General features: G+C 36.5%; 1 protein-coding gene across 1 annotated transcript; it reads left to right on the forward strand.

The window, feature by feature from the left end:
- The first annotated feature begins 5,932 nt into the window (after positions 1–5,932).
- sall1b (spalt-like transcription factor 1b) lies at positions 5,933–13,632 on the forward strand. The gene is given in 4 exon segments (XM_063001808.1): positions 5,933–6,038; positions 8,900–12,120; positions 12,833–13,137; positions 13,139–13,632. Coding segments are annotated over 4 exon segments (3,681 nt in total). The 5' UTR covers positions 5,933–5,956; the 3' UTR covers positions 13,212–13,632.
- The last annotated feature ends 3,150 nt before the right edge of the window (positions 13,633–16,782 follow it).

Consider the following 16,782-nt stretch of genomic DNA (forward strand, 5'->3'; position numbering starts at 1 on the left):
GTGTGTGTGTGTGTGGGGTTGGGTTGGGTGTGTGTGGGTGGGTGTGTGGGTGGGTGGGTGTGGGTGGGGTTGGGTGTGTGTGTGTGTGGGTGGGTGGTTGTGTGTGTGGGTGGGGTTGGGTGTGTGTGGGGGTGGCTGGGTGGGTGTGTGTGTGTCCATACTATGGACTCTATGAAAGACCCACATATCTGAGTGTGTTAGTCAGTGTGAGGTCACTGTCTGAAATTTCACTACATGCTGTGTTGTAATACTTCACTCATTCATTTATTTAATGTGCATTGAACCCTTGTTAATCACGGATGCTTCCACACTGTTTATGTCTCAAGATATAATAGTTTCAGCAGCATATTTAAAACTGGGATTCCTGAAACATTTGCATCTACACTGGGTGTTTAATTTCACATTTAATATGTGCTGTATGAATACATGTTTGAAACAAAAGTGACATAGGTGTTGGTGGTAGACAAATGCAGCTTGTGCTATTTAATTCAAACTGATGAGCCAAAACATTAGGCCCATTGGGCCTCACAGTTTACCCTGTTGCCATGTCCAATGTCCAGGTCTGTTGTTTGTGTGACCATTGTAGGTGCCTTTGATGGTGCTCAGAAGGAAACAATTGATACATTTGCCTAATCCCCAGTATTAAAATTATCTGTAATTAATTTAAATAAGCCAATTTAGCTCTTCTGTTAGTCTATACCAAAAATCAAAGCCTTCATGTCTTCTGCTATCAGTGAGTCTTGTCTGCCCAAAACCCTGTCAGCAGTTTGTGGCTGTCGGTGGATGCTCACCACAGCTGCCTGTAAGCACTCCTTGCTATTTTTAAAATGCTTTAATGCTGTCATCTGGCCATAATGATTTGACCATGTTTACCATAAGTAACTCCCTTCAACATTTAATATATTCCTGATCATGACCAAATCTGAAACAAGAACAGATAGAAAGGTTTAACAGATTATGGGTAAATGGTAAATTTGTTACAAGAAAAAACTAAAATTGAACATGCATATACACACATGTAAACGTCCAAATAATCTTCCCATATTATGACAATGAATGATCTTATGATACATAATGTATTAACAAATATATTAGACTGGACAGGGATGCAAAGCCATTTGTAAGACCTATGGACTTTATCCAACCATAGCAGGAGCATTTACCAATAGAGGAAACTTGCAACAGTAGTACAATCTTATCTAGGTACTCATTATAATGCTGCACCATCTGTATATGATGTCAGCATAACACACACATTGCTGTATCACTGTCTGTAATGTGTTGTAAAATGTCTACAAGCACCTTAACTATTACCTGCAGTAAATATTCATGTGGTGATCACTAGAGGGGTGTGACGAATCATGGTAACACAGGAGCTTTAACTTTACAGACTGGCTACAATCAGTAATTGTATACCTGCCAATACCTATTTGGTGGGCGTATCTGACGAAATGGCCAGTACAGGAACAAGACTGATGTACATAACAAGTAGCAACTCCGTGTTTTAGGCCATGATAAATGATAGTGTCATAAAAGATGGGAGATTGAAAAGTTTTTTTAGGCTGAATACAAAGGATGATATATATGGATTTACTAAAGAAATATTTAATCTGCCATTCCATTACCTGCCAGTCTTTAAAAATACACTCCCTTTTGACAGCTTTACTAGCTAGATTTACTACAGCATAAACCTAGGACCTGCCAAACATGAATGACAAACTATAAATATGGAATACATTTATGCAAACAGATGCTAGACAATAGACACTTATGCCCTTATGGTTGAAGGTTATTGGAATTTGCTTTAATAAACAGGAAACAGCCATTTAAAAAAAGGACTAGAATATGAAGACCAGGGTAAGGCAGTAAGTAAAAATAAATATAATCATTTATGCATTTACTTTTAGTTCCTTCTTTACTGGGTACTATTCAAGAATACACACTGGACACCCTGTAAAGACTTATTCTAGGGTCAATTTGGAGCAGTTCAGCATGTTTTAAAATATGGGAGGAATCTATAGTACCTGAGGACATTGGGAATCATGTCACTACATAAGTGTGCCAGCCCTACATCTGGAGAACAATATATGCAAGGTATTCATATTACATATAAAACAATATATGCAATGTTTACATATTAAATATAAAATCAGTATATGCGAAAGCACATATGTATTTTTTCAGAAGTGCTCAATGGCTAGATGAGTCTACTGAAAAGTATTTAATAACATTTATTTAATATTTTTCTTATATTTAGATAGATATTCCAAAAAATAAATAGTAGATGATATACATTTAAACACAAGAAAATTATATGCATGCATATACACTATATTCTTAAAAATACAGTATGGACATCTGACCATAAATGTATTGACCATTCCATTTCAAGAATATGGGCATTAATATGGAATTTCTCCCCACCCCCACACTTTTTTCAGCTTTAACAATCTCCAATCTTTGAGGAGGGCTTTTGGAGATTTTACAGTGTGTCTATGGGAATATGTGTCAATTTAGTCAAAGGTCAGGAAATGATGTTTAGATAGACATGGAAGGATAGACATGTGAGCAATGATTCAAGACTAGTGGAGTTTCGTGCTTTTGTTGACTTTGCTACACTGTTACTTATATATCAAAATAGGTTTTTTCTTACTTGATATTTACTCAGTACTGTGTACTGGCCAACACTACACTTGTCTTTTGGTTCTATCGCTGTTAGAATATGTGCCTTGTTTGTGTATTGTGTAGTTCTGTTTTTATTTTGTATTTTTTGCACTGGCCTAAGTTTTACCCTGGTCCTGGAGGAATGCTATTTGATTTCATAATGTACTTGTATAAGGATGAACTGACATTAAAGCCTCTTGGACTATTAAACTTGAATTTGTACACAGTCAGGCTGAAATACAAAAATACCTTTCTCAATTAGTTCCACAAAGTCGGAGGCATATAATGTATTTTACATTAATTTTATACATTTGTTAGCTGATAGGTGTGGTTGAAACACTTAAACTCAGTATTTGGATGGGGTTTTAACATATATACCACATACTGTTGAAATAATGAATTAATCAAACAAAGAAAACAGAGAACCTGGCAACTCTGTCTTGAATGCTCCACATAGAGAGCTCTGGTGAATTTCCATTTTCTCACCTCTAATTACATGCTCTAATACACTGTCCTATTATATACTTCACTAATCCGCCATTAGCTTATGTCCATTTAACAGTAACAGACATGAGCCCCAACATGCACACTAATCGTCACAACAAAGAAAGTAGTTCTGTGGACATACATTTAATTTCAGACATTTTTGGACAAACAGTTACGTTATTTAATCATTTAGTCACAGAAAAATAACTGTCTGCAAGACTGACATAACATGCTTTTGACAAGTGTTTGTAAAATTTTGACCTTCACTGTATTCACATTAGCAAATACACAATTCTACACATTCAGGACTGAGATAAAGAAAACCTAATATATATGCATTAAGGCTCTTTAAAAATGGCTGTTTACCATTTAACACAACACTTTCTCAGGCTTCATTTTCCAAAAGTCCAATATAAATGATTAAATCCCAGTATTATCCTGGAATCTTTTAAACTACTGTACATTACAAAGCAAGCTCTAGAGTAATGCTATTATATTCCAATGATAAATAAACATTAACAGATTTGTACATGTCTGGCATGAGGGTCTGTTGTCTGACAGCAATAGAGACGATTAGCAAGGTTTGTTTACAGGAAGTAAAGGTGTCATTTGTCGTTCTCCTATCTGTTGTTACAAACCTCAGGCAAGGCATAGTGGCACTCAGCAGAGGCCTTCATATCTAATGACAGCAACAAATGACTCATAGGATGTAGTGAAGTACACCAGGTGTGTTCTGTATCACACACACACACTTAAAAACATCCACACACCCCCATACACACCCTTAACACACATTTACAAATATATACACTATATATTTATGTATTTGACCATTACACTGAGGAAACATAAATCAAAAGATCAAGCTGACAGTAATAGTCATGTTTATGCTCCATCAAAGGGAAAAGCAAAATTCCAAACCTATTACACAGTTCATTTTGGTCAACACTCCTTTGTTCATAAAACTGAAAGACGAGGAGTGATAGTACAAGAAAAATGTGCTGTTTGTGTGACAGTGTTGTTCATTGTAAAATATGCTCATATTACACTCAAAAAGAAACACTTACAGTGTATGAGAACTTTGCTGTTAGTTTATGATAGAGTGGTACTACCACTTTAATGGATCCGTTTCATCCCACCAGTGTTTTTATTTAAACCAAACTTAAAAACTGCACTGTTCATGGTTTGATCTATTTTGCCAGGCCACATATGTCATAATTTGTAACACTGTACAAAAAATTTAAAATGCAGGTATTATTATTATTAGTAGTAGTTGTAGTAGTAGTAGTAGTAGTAGTTGTTGTTGTTGATGTGTTATTAATATTAATAATATTAATATTCAGCTTTCTATTACTGTTTCAATAATGTAATTTTAGGCACAGATGTATATCTGTAATACTATTTTTGTTTCTGATATTTTAAGAGATATGTAATAATTCACTTAACATTTTACTATATCCAGTTAAATGATTAAAGTCATTTAAAATTTGCAAAGAAAAGCTTAAATACAATACAATTAGAAATGACCATAAGGGCTGCTAAATTAGAAACAACCATGATGTTTAAAACATGCTAAAAAAAATAATAATAATAAATAAATAAAACTTTTATTATTGCTTTTTTGTGAATCTGATTTCATAATATAAATTATGTGAGTCAAGGACAGAAACAAATCATTGCCAAGTAACTTGCCAAGAAATACTGTAGTTTCTTTTATCTGGCCATGTCAACAAAAAACTATAAGAAAAGTTTAAACCATTACAAATATTTAAAAATTAACAATTTGTCTGTAAAGAAAATGTAATCAAAGTCATGGCGGGTCTGATTCATTGAGCGAAAAGTACTAAACACCCTGGATAGGTTGCCAGTTGATCAGAGGGCACACACATAGAAGAAACACTACACAAAAAAGACCCTGGCTGGCCAGCCATAGGATTAAAGCCAGGCCCTTCTTGCTGTGAGGTGACAGTGCTACCCACTGCGCCACAAGCCGCCCATTCCTAATTTATTGACACAGAATAGTGTCTTAACAGCATTATTCTATCACTGTTACTGTTAAAATATATATGTATTTTTCTTTTTTTATCTTTAGTTTGGCTTTTTATTTGCATTGGGCATAGACACCTACAAACTAAAAAGACACGTACACACTTCTTAAGTTTAAGTTAAGTTTTAGTTGTTCTGTTTTGCATCACATTTATGCAGTAAATGATAATGATGATGATGATGATGAGCTTATTGAACTCCCCCCTGATCCTAAATGAAGTGTGTTAAACAATGCTATTATGGACCTTGATGTGTGCACAAGGGCACAGTATCGCTGGAACAAGAAAATGTTTCCATAAAGAAGGCAAACAAAAAAAAGTTTATTGAATTAATTTTGTGAATCTGTTAAGAACGTCTGTGGCTGCAACAAGTGAAGTAATAAAAGGGACGTCCATATACTTTTGACATCATAGAGTGTACAACCGCTTAACTTGATATGTGATTCAGTGCACGCTGTCTTCTGATTCATTCTGTCACCACCTAATTTACTCCTCCCGCTCCCGCCTCTCTGTAGCAGTGTCCAATAGGAATGCAGGTGGGTGTGGCTTTCCTCTCAGAGAATGCACACCTTTACTCTCGCTTTAGTAGTTGGCACAGACCCGCTTGATTGTGAGGATGGATTAGAATTATTTATCGGTCGGGTGGTTGTTAACATTGTTATGTAGTTTATATATATAACCAGTATTGTTGTAAACGTTACCTCAGTGGAGAAGTTATAAAGTACGGAACAGTGTTCAATTCTGTTTGATGAAGGAACAGCATGTCCCGGAGAAAACAGTCCAACCCTCAGTGTGTTTACATGGACTCTCCTCCTCTCACCTCTACTCAACACTCTCAATCAGGTAGGTTTTACCTGAGCAACCAGAGTATGGCTTGATGTTTTTGTTAAATTATTAAATTATTATTGATTTACAATAAAAGATCATGATTCAAACAACAAAACATTTCTTTAGCTTGTGTAGTCAGTCCATCTATCTGACTGTTCTGACTCAATAAAAAAAGTTTTTTAATTTGTCTTTTTAAAACTTAACAATCATTTTTATTTTTATTTCTACTGAACCTGTTTAGCTGCTTAAATCGTCAAATTAATTAATTAATTAACTATTTACTTATTTATTTATTTCATTAACCACTTCATCCTGGTAAGTGTTACTGTGGGCCTGGTTCTATCCAGAAACAATAGGCACAAGCAGTAATACTTACAGTGATTTAATCAATCTGTCACAACAAAGAACAGTTTAGAGTAGCCAGCTCCTTTGCTATCTATTTATTTATTTATTTATTTATTTAGATTTTAACATCATATTTTACACACTTTGGTTACATTCATGACAGAACAGGTTACACAAGATTCATCACTTTACAAGTTTAATGTCAAACAGTCATGGACAATTTCGTATCTCCAATTCACCTCACTTGTATGTCTTTGAAAGGACCTGGACCGCCCCACCTGGGGATCGAACGCGGGACCTTCTTGCTGTGAGGCGACAGTGCTACCCACTGAGCCACCGTGCTGCCCCAGTTCCTCTACTAGCACTTGTTGGGATAAAAGCAAAGTCTATTTGGAAAAGCTGTGATTTCAGGCAACCCAGACTGACATTACATGTTGCTGTGTGGGACCAATTCTACTAGCTGCACCACCATGCTATCGACAATTCATTAAATAAAATTACCATAGTGATGATCAGAATGAAGCAGTTAATGAGGATTTCTCTTTGTGATGTGTAACTTTTAATAATAAGTCTGGTACAGTACAACAGCCAGTTTATTATCTGTGATTGTACAAATAATTATTAAAATAACAAATACGTAACAGTACTTGTTTTTATTAATGCTGTTCACCATAGCTTGTATTAGTGCTTATGTTTAATATCATTTTATATACTTGTTCCTCAGTAGGTTCAGACAGCTTAACTATTCTGGGGCATGTATAGGCCATATTTTAATATATTAAACTGTTTTGACAAGATAAAGTAGTTCAAAGCATGTGAACTACTTATATAGGTGGCATGGTGACATAGTGGGTAATGCTGTCATCTCACAACAAGAAGGTTCTGGGTTTGATTTGTTTGAAGCATTCTGGCTCCTTCCGTGTGTGGAGTTTCATGCTCTCCCGGGAGATCTCACTTTTTCTTAAAATCCCGAATGTACCTCTTTGCATCAATGGTGCCTTCACACGTATGCAACAACTTTTCGGACAACAAGGCGTGATGATGCAGGAGTGCTTTGCTGTATCAGAATTTGGATAACAATTATATTGGAAAAGCTGAGTTTCACTCTCTGTTAGATCTGAGTTAAGGTGAGGTGTAACTGGGTTGTGCAACTGGACAGAGGTTCAAAATTCAAAAACCTGTTCACATTACTGTCCACATCACTGTCTGAAGATGCCTTCAGACAGTGACTGAAGGCTGGATCCCCAGGAGCATGGAGCTTTACACTTCTTTTATTTTATTTTCATGTTTTACCACTGCTTTATCCTGGTTAGGGTCGTGGTGGATCTAGTTTTCCCAGAATCACTTGGCACAATGCAGTAACAAATGCCAGACAGGACACCAATCCATCATGGGGCCTCGGCCATCCTCTCCCTCAGACATACCAATCATGTCTGTATGTAGCTGCCTGACTGGTCAATAAAACTGCTGGGGATTCCTAATCCTGGATCCCAGGGTAGTGAGCTAGTATAATTTACAGCTGTGCCACCCGAGCACCTGCATACACATTTGTTTTATTTAATATTACATTTTATTCTAATTTTTATTTTAACTATTATACTATTTAGTGTGTAGTACAAATACCATAATAATTGATAGGCAAAAAACTAAAATATAATGCCCTTAAGGTAGAAGGGATGCACTTATCTAACACTGAGTATTGTGAGGTTTTCTATGTAAGTTTCTGTTAAAGAGTAATATAAATTTATCACCCCTTAACATTTTGGGAATGCAAACATTTTTAATTAAAGCTTGTGGAATATTTCAAGTCGTTTATACATTTGTGAAATATGTAATAACTAGGGATGTAATGATGCACCACAAGACAGTTAAAAATCGGTTCACATGTGCCACGATTCGAATCGATTATTCATTTAAGATGAATCGATTTTCCAGCCAAATTTATTCATGTGAGGATACTTTCTTTATTTGTATAAAAAAAATTTTTACACAATAAGTATTATTTGGCATAGTTTGTACCTACCTCAGAATAAGAGGACATTCATTATTTAGATAAATAAAAGATAATCACAAATACAGTATTTTATTTTATTGTCTTAAGACAAATAATAAAAGGAAACTTTGTCATAATTTGTCTTCAATTTCATTTTGTTTAAAAAATCTGAAAAAGTCGTATCGTGAACCCAGTATCGTGAATCGTATCGCATCGTGGGTAGTGTATCGTTACATCCCTAGTAATAACATTAAAATAAAGTCAATATTCAACAAATTAATTTGAGAGCACCCATTTAAAAAAAAAAGTGTTAAAAATATATGAATTGTATATAACTATCAAAAACACTATATAAAAAATCAGTCTTTGCTATGTAATTTTTATATGTGCAAGGCGTGTCATGTTGTTGCGATTGATGTCATTACAATATTATTAATGAGAGCATAATAAGATTTGATCATCTTCAAGCTAGGATATGGACTTAGAGAATGTTTATTTAAACCAACAATTCTTGTCTTTTTTTCCAATTATAATGCAGATGACACCCAAATCAGTACCACGTCTCCACCATGGAATGTCCACGCCTGTGAGAGTTGCTGCGCCGAGTTCCTTACCCTCTCACATCTCCAAGAGCATCAAATGAGTTGCACTAAGAATGATTTAGTTCTAATAGTAAGTGATAATGATGCACCAGCATCTCCAGCTTCATCTCTTACGTTTAGTCCACCTCATCAGCACATGAAGGAACAGAGGGATGACAACATCAGTACTGAAGGATTACTTAAGGAAAACAAGGAATCCACACCGATGTCCGAGAGCATCAGTTTTGAAGATGCCCATAAAGTTGGAAATGACTGTACAGCCACTGCCCCACTTACTTCAGTGTCTTTATCAGTTCTGGCTGAAGCAGACTCTCCACCTGACTTAAGTATAGCCTCGTGTACCAGCACCAACGTCTTTATTGAGAATTTAGAAAGTACAAAAGTTGCTGTGGCTCAGTTCTCCCAGGAGCTATGTCTGAATGCAGAGGTTAACAGTGACAGTAGTAATAATTGCAGCACAGTCACACCAAGGCTGATTAAGCAACTTTTGGCCTTGCAGCAACAGCAGGCACAGCAGTTAAGGCTCATTGAACAAATTCAACATCAACTTTTACTGTTAGCATCGCAAAATCCAAATACATCAGAAATCTACCCCACCTGTCAAGGTACATTGGGAATTTCTTTGATTAACCCCCTTATGACACTCAGCACCCACCTCTCCCAGCAGCTAGTGGATGCTGCAGGGTTAGCACAAAGTCTTCCAAATCAATCTGCCAGCATTAACAAAATCAAACAAAGCAAGCTCCCAGTTTCATCCAGCAACCAGGATGGTACAGCAATCTTGGGGTCCAAAGATGCCAGATATGGGGTCCAAATGACAGATATAGATAAAAGCAAGCATTTGATAAGAAGAATTGATAGCTATCCATCTTCCCCTGACAATGCATTTTACAGTCAGCAGATTGACAGTCTTTCACCTTCCCATTCCTTTGCAGCTGATGCCAGTCAACCAAAATTAGTGAATGATCACAGTCTACCTCATAGATCTACTGGAAATGACATTGTGGCAAAAACATTGCCCAACATTGGGGAAATTGTAGAGGACTTGAATTCTTTGAATGCTGTAGCTCAGCAAAGAAAGCACAAACTGCCCAATGTGACTTCATTCAAACACAAAAGCTTTTTTGATGAAGGTTTGTTTAAGCATAAGTGCAGATTTTGTGCCAAAGTATTTGGAAGTGACAGTGCTTTAAAGATACACTTACGATCACATACTGGAGAGAGACCGTACAAGTGTAACGTCTGTGGGAATCGCTTTTCAACTCGTGGAAATCTAAAAGTTCACTTCCAGCGCCATAAAGAGAAATATCCAAACATAAAAATGAATCCCTACCCAGTTCCAGAGTACTTAGACAATGTTCCAACAAATACAGGCATCCCATATGGTATGTCCATGTTGCCAGATCAGTCGGCATCCAAGTGGTTAGACAGCAAACCATCTGTGACCAACTTACCTGGTTTGTTAACCTCATCCCTGCCAAGTCTTCCAAGCGTTATTAAAAGAGAGATGCAAGTGGTACAAATTGACAGACCTCCATGTCCTGGTATAAGTGCTTTAAATGGGATCAAGACATTTGAAAACAGTAAGAACAATAAAGATAAAGAAAGGAGTTGTGAAGAGCTCAAAACATCCTTGAGCATTGCCACAAGTTTAAATTCCTCTGTCAATGGTTCAAAAGACTGCACAGACACAGCTTCAACCCATACAAATTCACTGAGCCCATTATTCTTCCAAGATATTAAGCCAAAATTTGGATTTGGTAGTCCTACTGATTCCACGGAAGCTTCAGAAACCACCAAGCTGCAGCAGCTAGTGGAGAACATAGACAAAAAATGCATAGACCCCAATAAATGCATGGTCTGTCATCGTGTGCTTAGTTGCCAAAGTGCTCTTAAAATGCACTACCGAACACATACAGGTGAGAGGCCATTCAAGTGCAAGATCTGCGGACGAACTTTTACAACCAAAGGCAACCTCAAAACACACTACAGCATTCATCGTGCCATGCAACCAATAACAGTGCAGCATTCGTGCCCCATTTGCCAAGAGAAGTTTACAAATGCCATGGTTTTACAACAGCACATACGCATGCACATGGTTGGACAACTTCCTAATGAAACCTTGACAGAAAGCTACCAGGAATCTTGGGATGAAAGTAAACAGGATGAGAATTGCTCAGATGAAACGATGGAAGTAATCAACTGTGTTTCTGACACTAAAGATGCAAAGCCTCCCATGGACAGTCTACTACCTTCCACATTACGCCAGACAATTAATACATGTGGTTCTGAGATTCAAGAGACAGTTTTGCAAGAGGATGGTTTTCTAAATGTTAGGTTGGACAATGGCTCAATGAATGGAAACTATTTGGTGCTAAAAACATCTGGTAATGACCAGATTAGCTCAAAATCTAGATGCACCAAGTCATCAATAGTCTGTGACCTTTTCCAGAAAAAGAGCTCATTACTGAACAATAGTACATTGCTCACAACTGAGACACACCTTCAAAAATCATCTGAAGAGCTCACCAGCTCTAGTCTCTTACAGTCAAACCGGACTAAATTAACAAGTCCACTTAATTTGAATGCTGCAGATATCCTGAACCATGACATGACCATGAGGCTTTCGTCTTGGAAGCAGGAAACCTCTAGGAGCTATGCATGTGATGTCTGCAACAAGACTTGTACCTGTCAAAGTGCCTTGGACGTTCACTATTGCAGTCATACCAAAGAGCAGCTATTTATTTGCACTGCATGTAACCAAGGTTTTTCCACTAAAGGGAACTTAAAACAACACATGCTGACCCACAAGCAGCAAGACATTCAAGGTTTAGTCTTGTCTGAGCCAGCAAATGAAAGTTCCTCTATGGAACACCTAATTTCATCAAAAATTAGGATGGAATTCAATAGCATCTTAATTAAAGATGGCAAAGAACCTGTATTAGAAATGATGACCTCCTCAGCTCCTCCAGTGGCAAATCTTAAAGCATCAACATATCCACCACGTCGGACAGCCAAGCAGCATTTCTGCCAGACCTGTGGGAAGACTTTTTCTTCCTCCAGTGCTTTGCAGATTCATGAAAGAACTCATACTGGTGAGAAACCTTTCGCCTGCAGTATCTGTGGACGTGCCTTTACCACCAAAGGAAATCTAAAGGTATAGTTACTTACAGGTTGCATATGGTCTAATATTGTGTTTTCACTTGTAACATTATAATAACAAAACACCAATACTGATACTTATTTGTATTATTTTATTGGAAGTATGGTTTACAATGGTTGGATCAAATGACTAAAATTTCATACATTTTAATCCAGTTACAAATATATATTTTTTTGAATTTTATTTTAAAGAATTATGATGATTTAGATATAGCCCCAAATTGTAATAGCAGTCAAAAAACAACAATTGGTTACCTTGTCATTTACAGTAAGGCAGAAAAAGAATGTTGATTTATATCATTGTCTTGCTACATCATCCAACCTCAGATGTTGGTTAAAGACCACTACCCTGACATTTCTTTGAAACATTACTTGACACAATGTTAAATTCATTGTAACTTTAGTTTGTTCAAGCCCTGTGGCTGCCTTAAAACCATTAGGCTTTCTCTACCTTGCTTTGTAGTTAGGATAAGGTTTCCTAACTGTGGGGTATGATTATGGTAAGATTTTTAAGATCTTTTTTCTTTAGTGTTATTAACATGCCACAGACAATCCTGTTTATTTATTTTAAATATCACACTAAAAACCCACCTAAAGATTAGACTGAATTTTAGGTGTAAGAACTGCAGACATGTGTAAGTCTGGGGTTCATATATTATATTCATAAAGTGGTGCACTAATCTCAATGTTTCTTAACTTGTTTTCAGGTTCATTTGGGAACCCATATGGGGAACGGTGCACGACGTGGCTGCAGAATCTTTGTCGATGGCTCTTTGAGCTTCCTTAAATCCAGTTCAGTAAAAGTTCCAGAGATTCACACAAAAGATAAGACCAGCATTAGTGAGCCTGTTGGCATCTGGAATCAGTATGTAATAACGCCTTTTGCACTGAAAAGCAATGAAATCTCTGCGATTCAAAATTGAAGTGTTCCACACCTATCACTTTCTGTTGGGCATGGAGAGAGTTCAATAATTGGTTGATGGACAGCATGTATAGAAAAACTGTATCATGTCAACTAAAAAAGCTCAGCCTTGGTTTGAGAGATTTAGTGAGAATGGGATAAATTTTAATTTCAGTTCTGGTTAAAGAGTAAAACTAATGTTTCTAAACAGGCTTTTTGAAAACAAAACATTCATGATTTATTATAAAATCATAATTAAAATTTCATGTATTCTTTTTCAACAATTGCTTTACCCTAATCATGGATGTTGTGGGTCTAGCAAGACACAAGCCAGGAATATACCACTGTCAGGGCATTAGGGCATTACACATTCACCTTTTTATTCACTTACACACATTTAGAGGCAATTTACAGTGGCCAGTTTACCTTCAGCATGCTGTTTTAGAGGTAGGCTTATTGACATTGATAGTTGGTTTGAACGTATGTCCCCAAAGCCCTGGAACTGTGTAGCACCCATACTATTTTGCTGCTCGGTGGGTGCACTGATGTATTGTTTTGTCTGCACAAATCAAATGTTTGTATTTTAACAAGTTTATATTTTGCAGTTTTCTAGGTGTGATATATTATTAACAATTTTAATTATTTATTGTTTTCAATATTTATTATTCATATTAGGTTCCTTTTAATAATTTTAAGGTAGGCCTTATCAGTGTTCACCTGGTACTGTTAGTTAGTATTTTGTACTAACAGTTTAATTGCATTAATATTTTGCACATATCTGATACCATTACACAAAAAGTCTTTACTTTGTACAATAAAAACTTATTCCAGTTTATATGTGATGCTATAGCAGGTTTTTCAGGTTGTGTATCACTGTGTTGTTGAGGGTATGAACTGATTATTCAACATTTAAATTTTATATATGTCACCACTTGTTTTAGAGAAGCGACTGATCCTGTTTGAAATTTTTACATGGTGGACATTGCTGAGATTCTGTTTACTTTCTGCTGTTTTAGGAATATGTTGTCAAAGCTGAACTGAATCGTATCTCTGAAAACTGAATTTATTAATCACATATGACAGGGAAACTGACTGCATTGTCAAAATGCATAACCTTAAAACACTGATAAAATTATTGGTAACATGTTTCTCACTTATTTTTAGCTCAGAAGGCATTATTGTAATCAAACTATGAACATGAGCATTGATATAAACCATAATATAAAAATATATAAAAAGTGGTATTTCATATTTTTTATGCTGCAGCTAATCTACTGTCTATTTCTATACAAATCTGTTAGTACTGTAAGTTAGCAGTAAACTGTAAGAGTTTTGTGTACACCTCAATATAATGCTGTCAGTGTTTCCACCAGCCCAACCAAAGGCACATCTTTCACTTGTGATTTCAATCTGGGACATTCTGTCTTCTGAATTTACATTACAATGAACCCAGTAATAATAATGTGCTATAGCTCTTCTGCTACCTTAATTAAATAAAAGACCTATACATTTAAATGGCATATAATTCATATATATCACTACAGTAAATGACTTTAAAACAACTCCACAAGGTCGGTAAATGCACCATGGTAGTACAAACCCATGTTGGTAACAATACTGTGTATTAAGGATTTGTGTTATTCAGAAGTGTTTTAAACCATTTTTGTCCTTATATTTATACTTAATTATATTTTTACTAGTGTAAATGGTATATGGCTTCCACATGTTTTGAGATCTAGATATTTGAATAAATATAATACCAATCTATTTGAATTTGAATAATGTATAAGAAAAAAACCTGAACACTTAAAATACATTTAGATCAAAAATTCTGTTTAGATTCATATCAGATATTCAGTTTTATTAACCCTGAATGTTGAATGTAGTTGAATGTAGTACATGTTGAATGCAGCATATATGAACAACATAAAGACCTTATAGCCATACTACTGGATTGAAGTATCTCCAAAACACCAAGGGGTGTTAAGAGGCAACTGCAGTGAGTACCTCACAGTGGTTCAATGAGGGACAAGCCCAGACTCAATGGCCACGAAAGCTATAGCGTCTGGTACGGACCAACAGAAGGGCTACTGTGGTTCAAATTGCAGATAATTTTAATACTGTGATGATGTGAATGTGTAACAACTTATAGTGCATTGAACTCCTTTGATACCACCACTATCTTACATACCAGAACCCATGCTGAATGAGTTCTGATCCATGAGCTGTCAACCCCTATTAAGCATCTTCCTTTGGTAGCAGTGGCCAGCTGGCAGGGAAACCCAACACCAGCCTGTGCCCATTAGCATTATAAAATGAGCAATCAACTGGAATGATACAGAAAATACATTCTACTCATAAGATACATATCTTACTCAGACAGATGGGGTGCCTTTCTGCAACTTTGGCTCAAATGCAGTGACTGATAAGTGTCTGAATAATGACAAGAAGGCAGGCCTTGAATTAAAACAGACATGCTTTTCTTTCCTGCATTTGAATTCCTAAGCAAATTTTACAAAGGTTTGTGTTGACAACTGATTTTTTATTTTATTTTGGTGTGGTTAATAACAAATTACTTACATTGTTGACGAAGTAACATGTTAAGTAATTTGTAGAGTGAAGTCACTTATTAAAAGGTCATAAAATGAATGGTTTTCTGAATAGTAAAAGATCAGAAACACTAGCATTAACATTAGCCAGTAGCAATAAGTTGTTATGGACCAAATAAAGAGTTGAAGCAGCCATCACCTTCAGAACAGCTTCAGAACATACATCTTGAAACCCTTTTATAAAAGTCCTAGGATGATACCCACTTAATAGTCTGCAGTTCAGAAATACACAGATCAGCCATAACATTAAAACCACCTCCTTGTTTCTACACTCACTGTCCATTTTATCAGCTCCACTTATCATATAGAAGCACTTCGTAGTTCCTACAATTACTGACTGTAGTCCATCTATTTCTCTACATATATTTTTAACCTGCTTTCACCCTGTTCTTTAATGGTCAGGACCACCACAGAGCAGGTATTATTTAGGTGGTGGATGATTCTCAGCACTGCAGTGACACTGACATGGTGGTGGTGTGTTAGTGTGTGTTGTGCTGGTATGAGTGGATCAGACACAGCAGCGCTGCTGAAGTTTTTAAATACCGTGTCCACTCACTGTCCACTTACTGTCCACTCCTGTCTGGTTGGTCCACCTTGTAGATATAAAGTCAGAGACGATCACTCATCTGTTGCTGCTGTTTAAGTTGGTCATCTTCTAGACCTTCATCACTGGTCACAGGACGCTGCCCACAGGGTGCTGTTGGCTGGATGTTTTTGGTTGGTGGACTATTCTCAGTTCAGCAGTGACAGTGAGGTGTTTAAAAACTCCATCAGCACTGCTGTGTCTGATCCACTCATACCAGCACAACACACACTAACACACCACCACCATGTCAGTGTCACTGCAGTGCTGAGAATGATCCACCACCCAAGTAATACCTGCTCTGTAGTGGTCCTGGGAGAGTCCTGACCATTGAAGAACAGCATGAAAGGGGGCTAACAAAGTATGTAGAGAAACAGATGGACTACAGTCAGTAATTGTAGAACTACAAAATGCTTCTATATGGTAAGTGGAGCTGATAAAATGGACAGTGAGTGTAGAAACAAGGAGGTAGTTTTAATGTGATGGCTGATCGGTATAAATGTTCACTGATGTAAAATAAGGTGATTTAAAAGCCCATGGAACATGCTTGTATTCATTCCACTG

This window comes from Trichomycterus rosablanca, chromosome 1 (genome assembly GCF_030014385.1).
Source record: "Trichomycterus rosablanca isolate fTriRos1 chromosome 1, fTriRos1.hap1, whole genome shotgun sequence".
Lineage (NCBI taxonomy): Eukaryota > Metazoa > Chordata > Actinopteri > Siluriformes > Trichomycteridae > Trichomycterus > Trichomycterus rosablanca.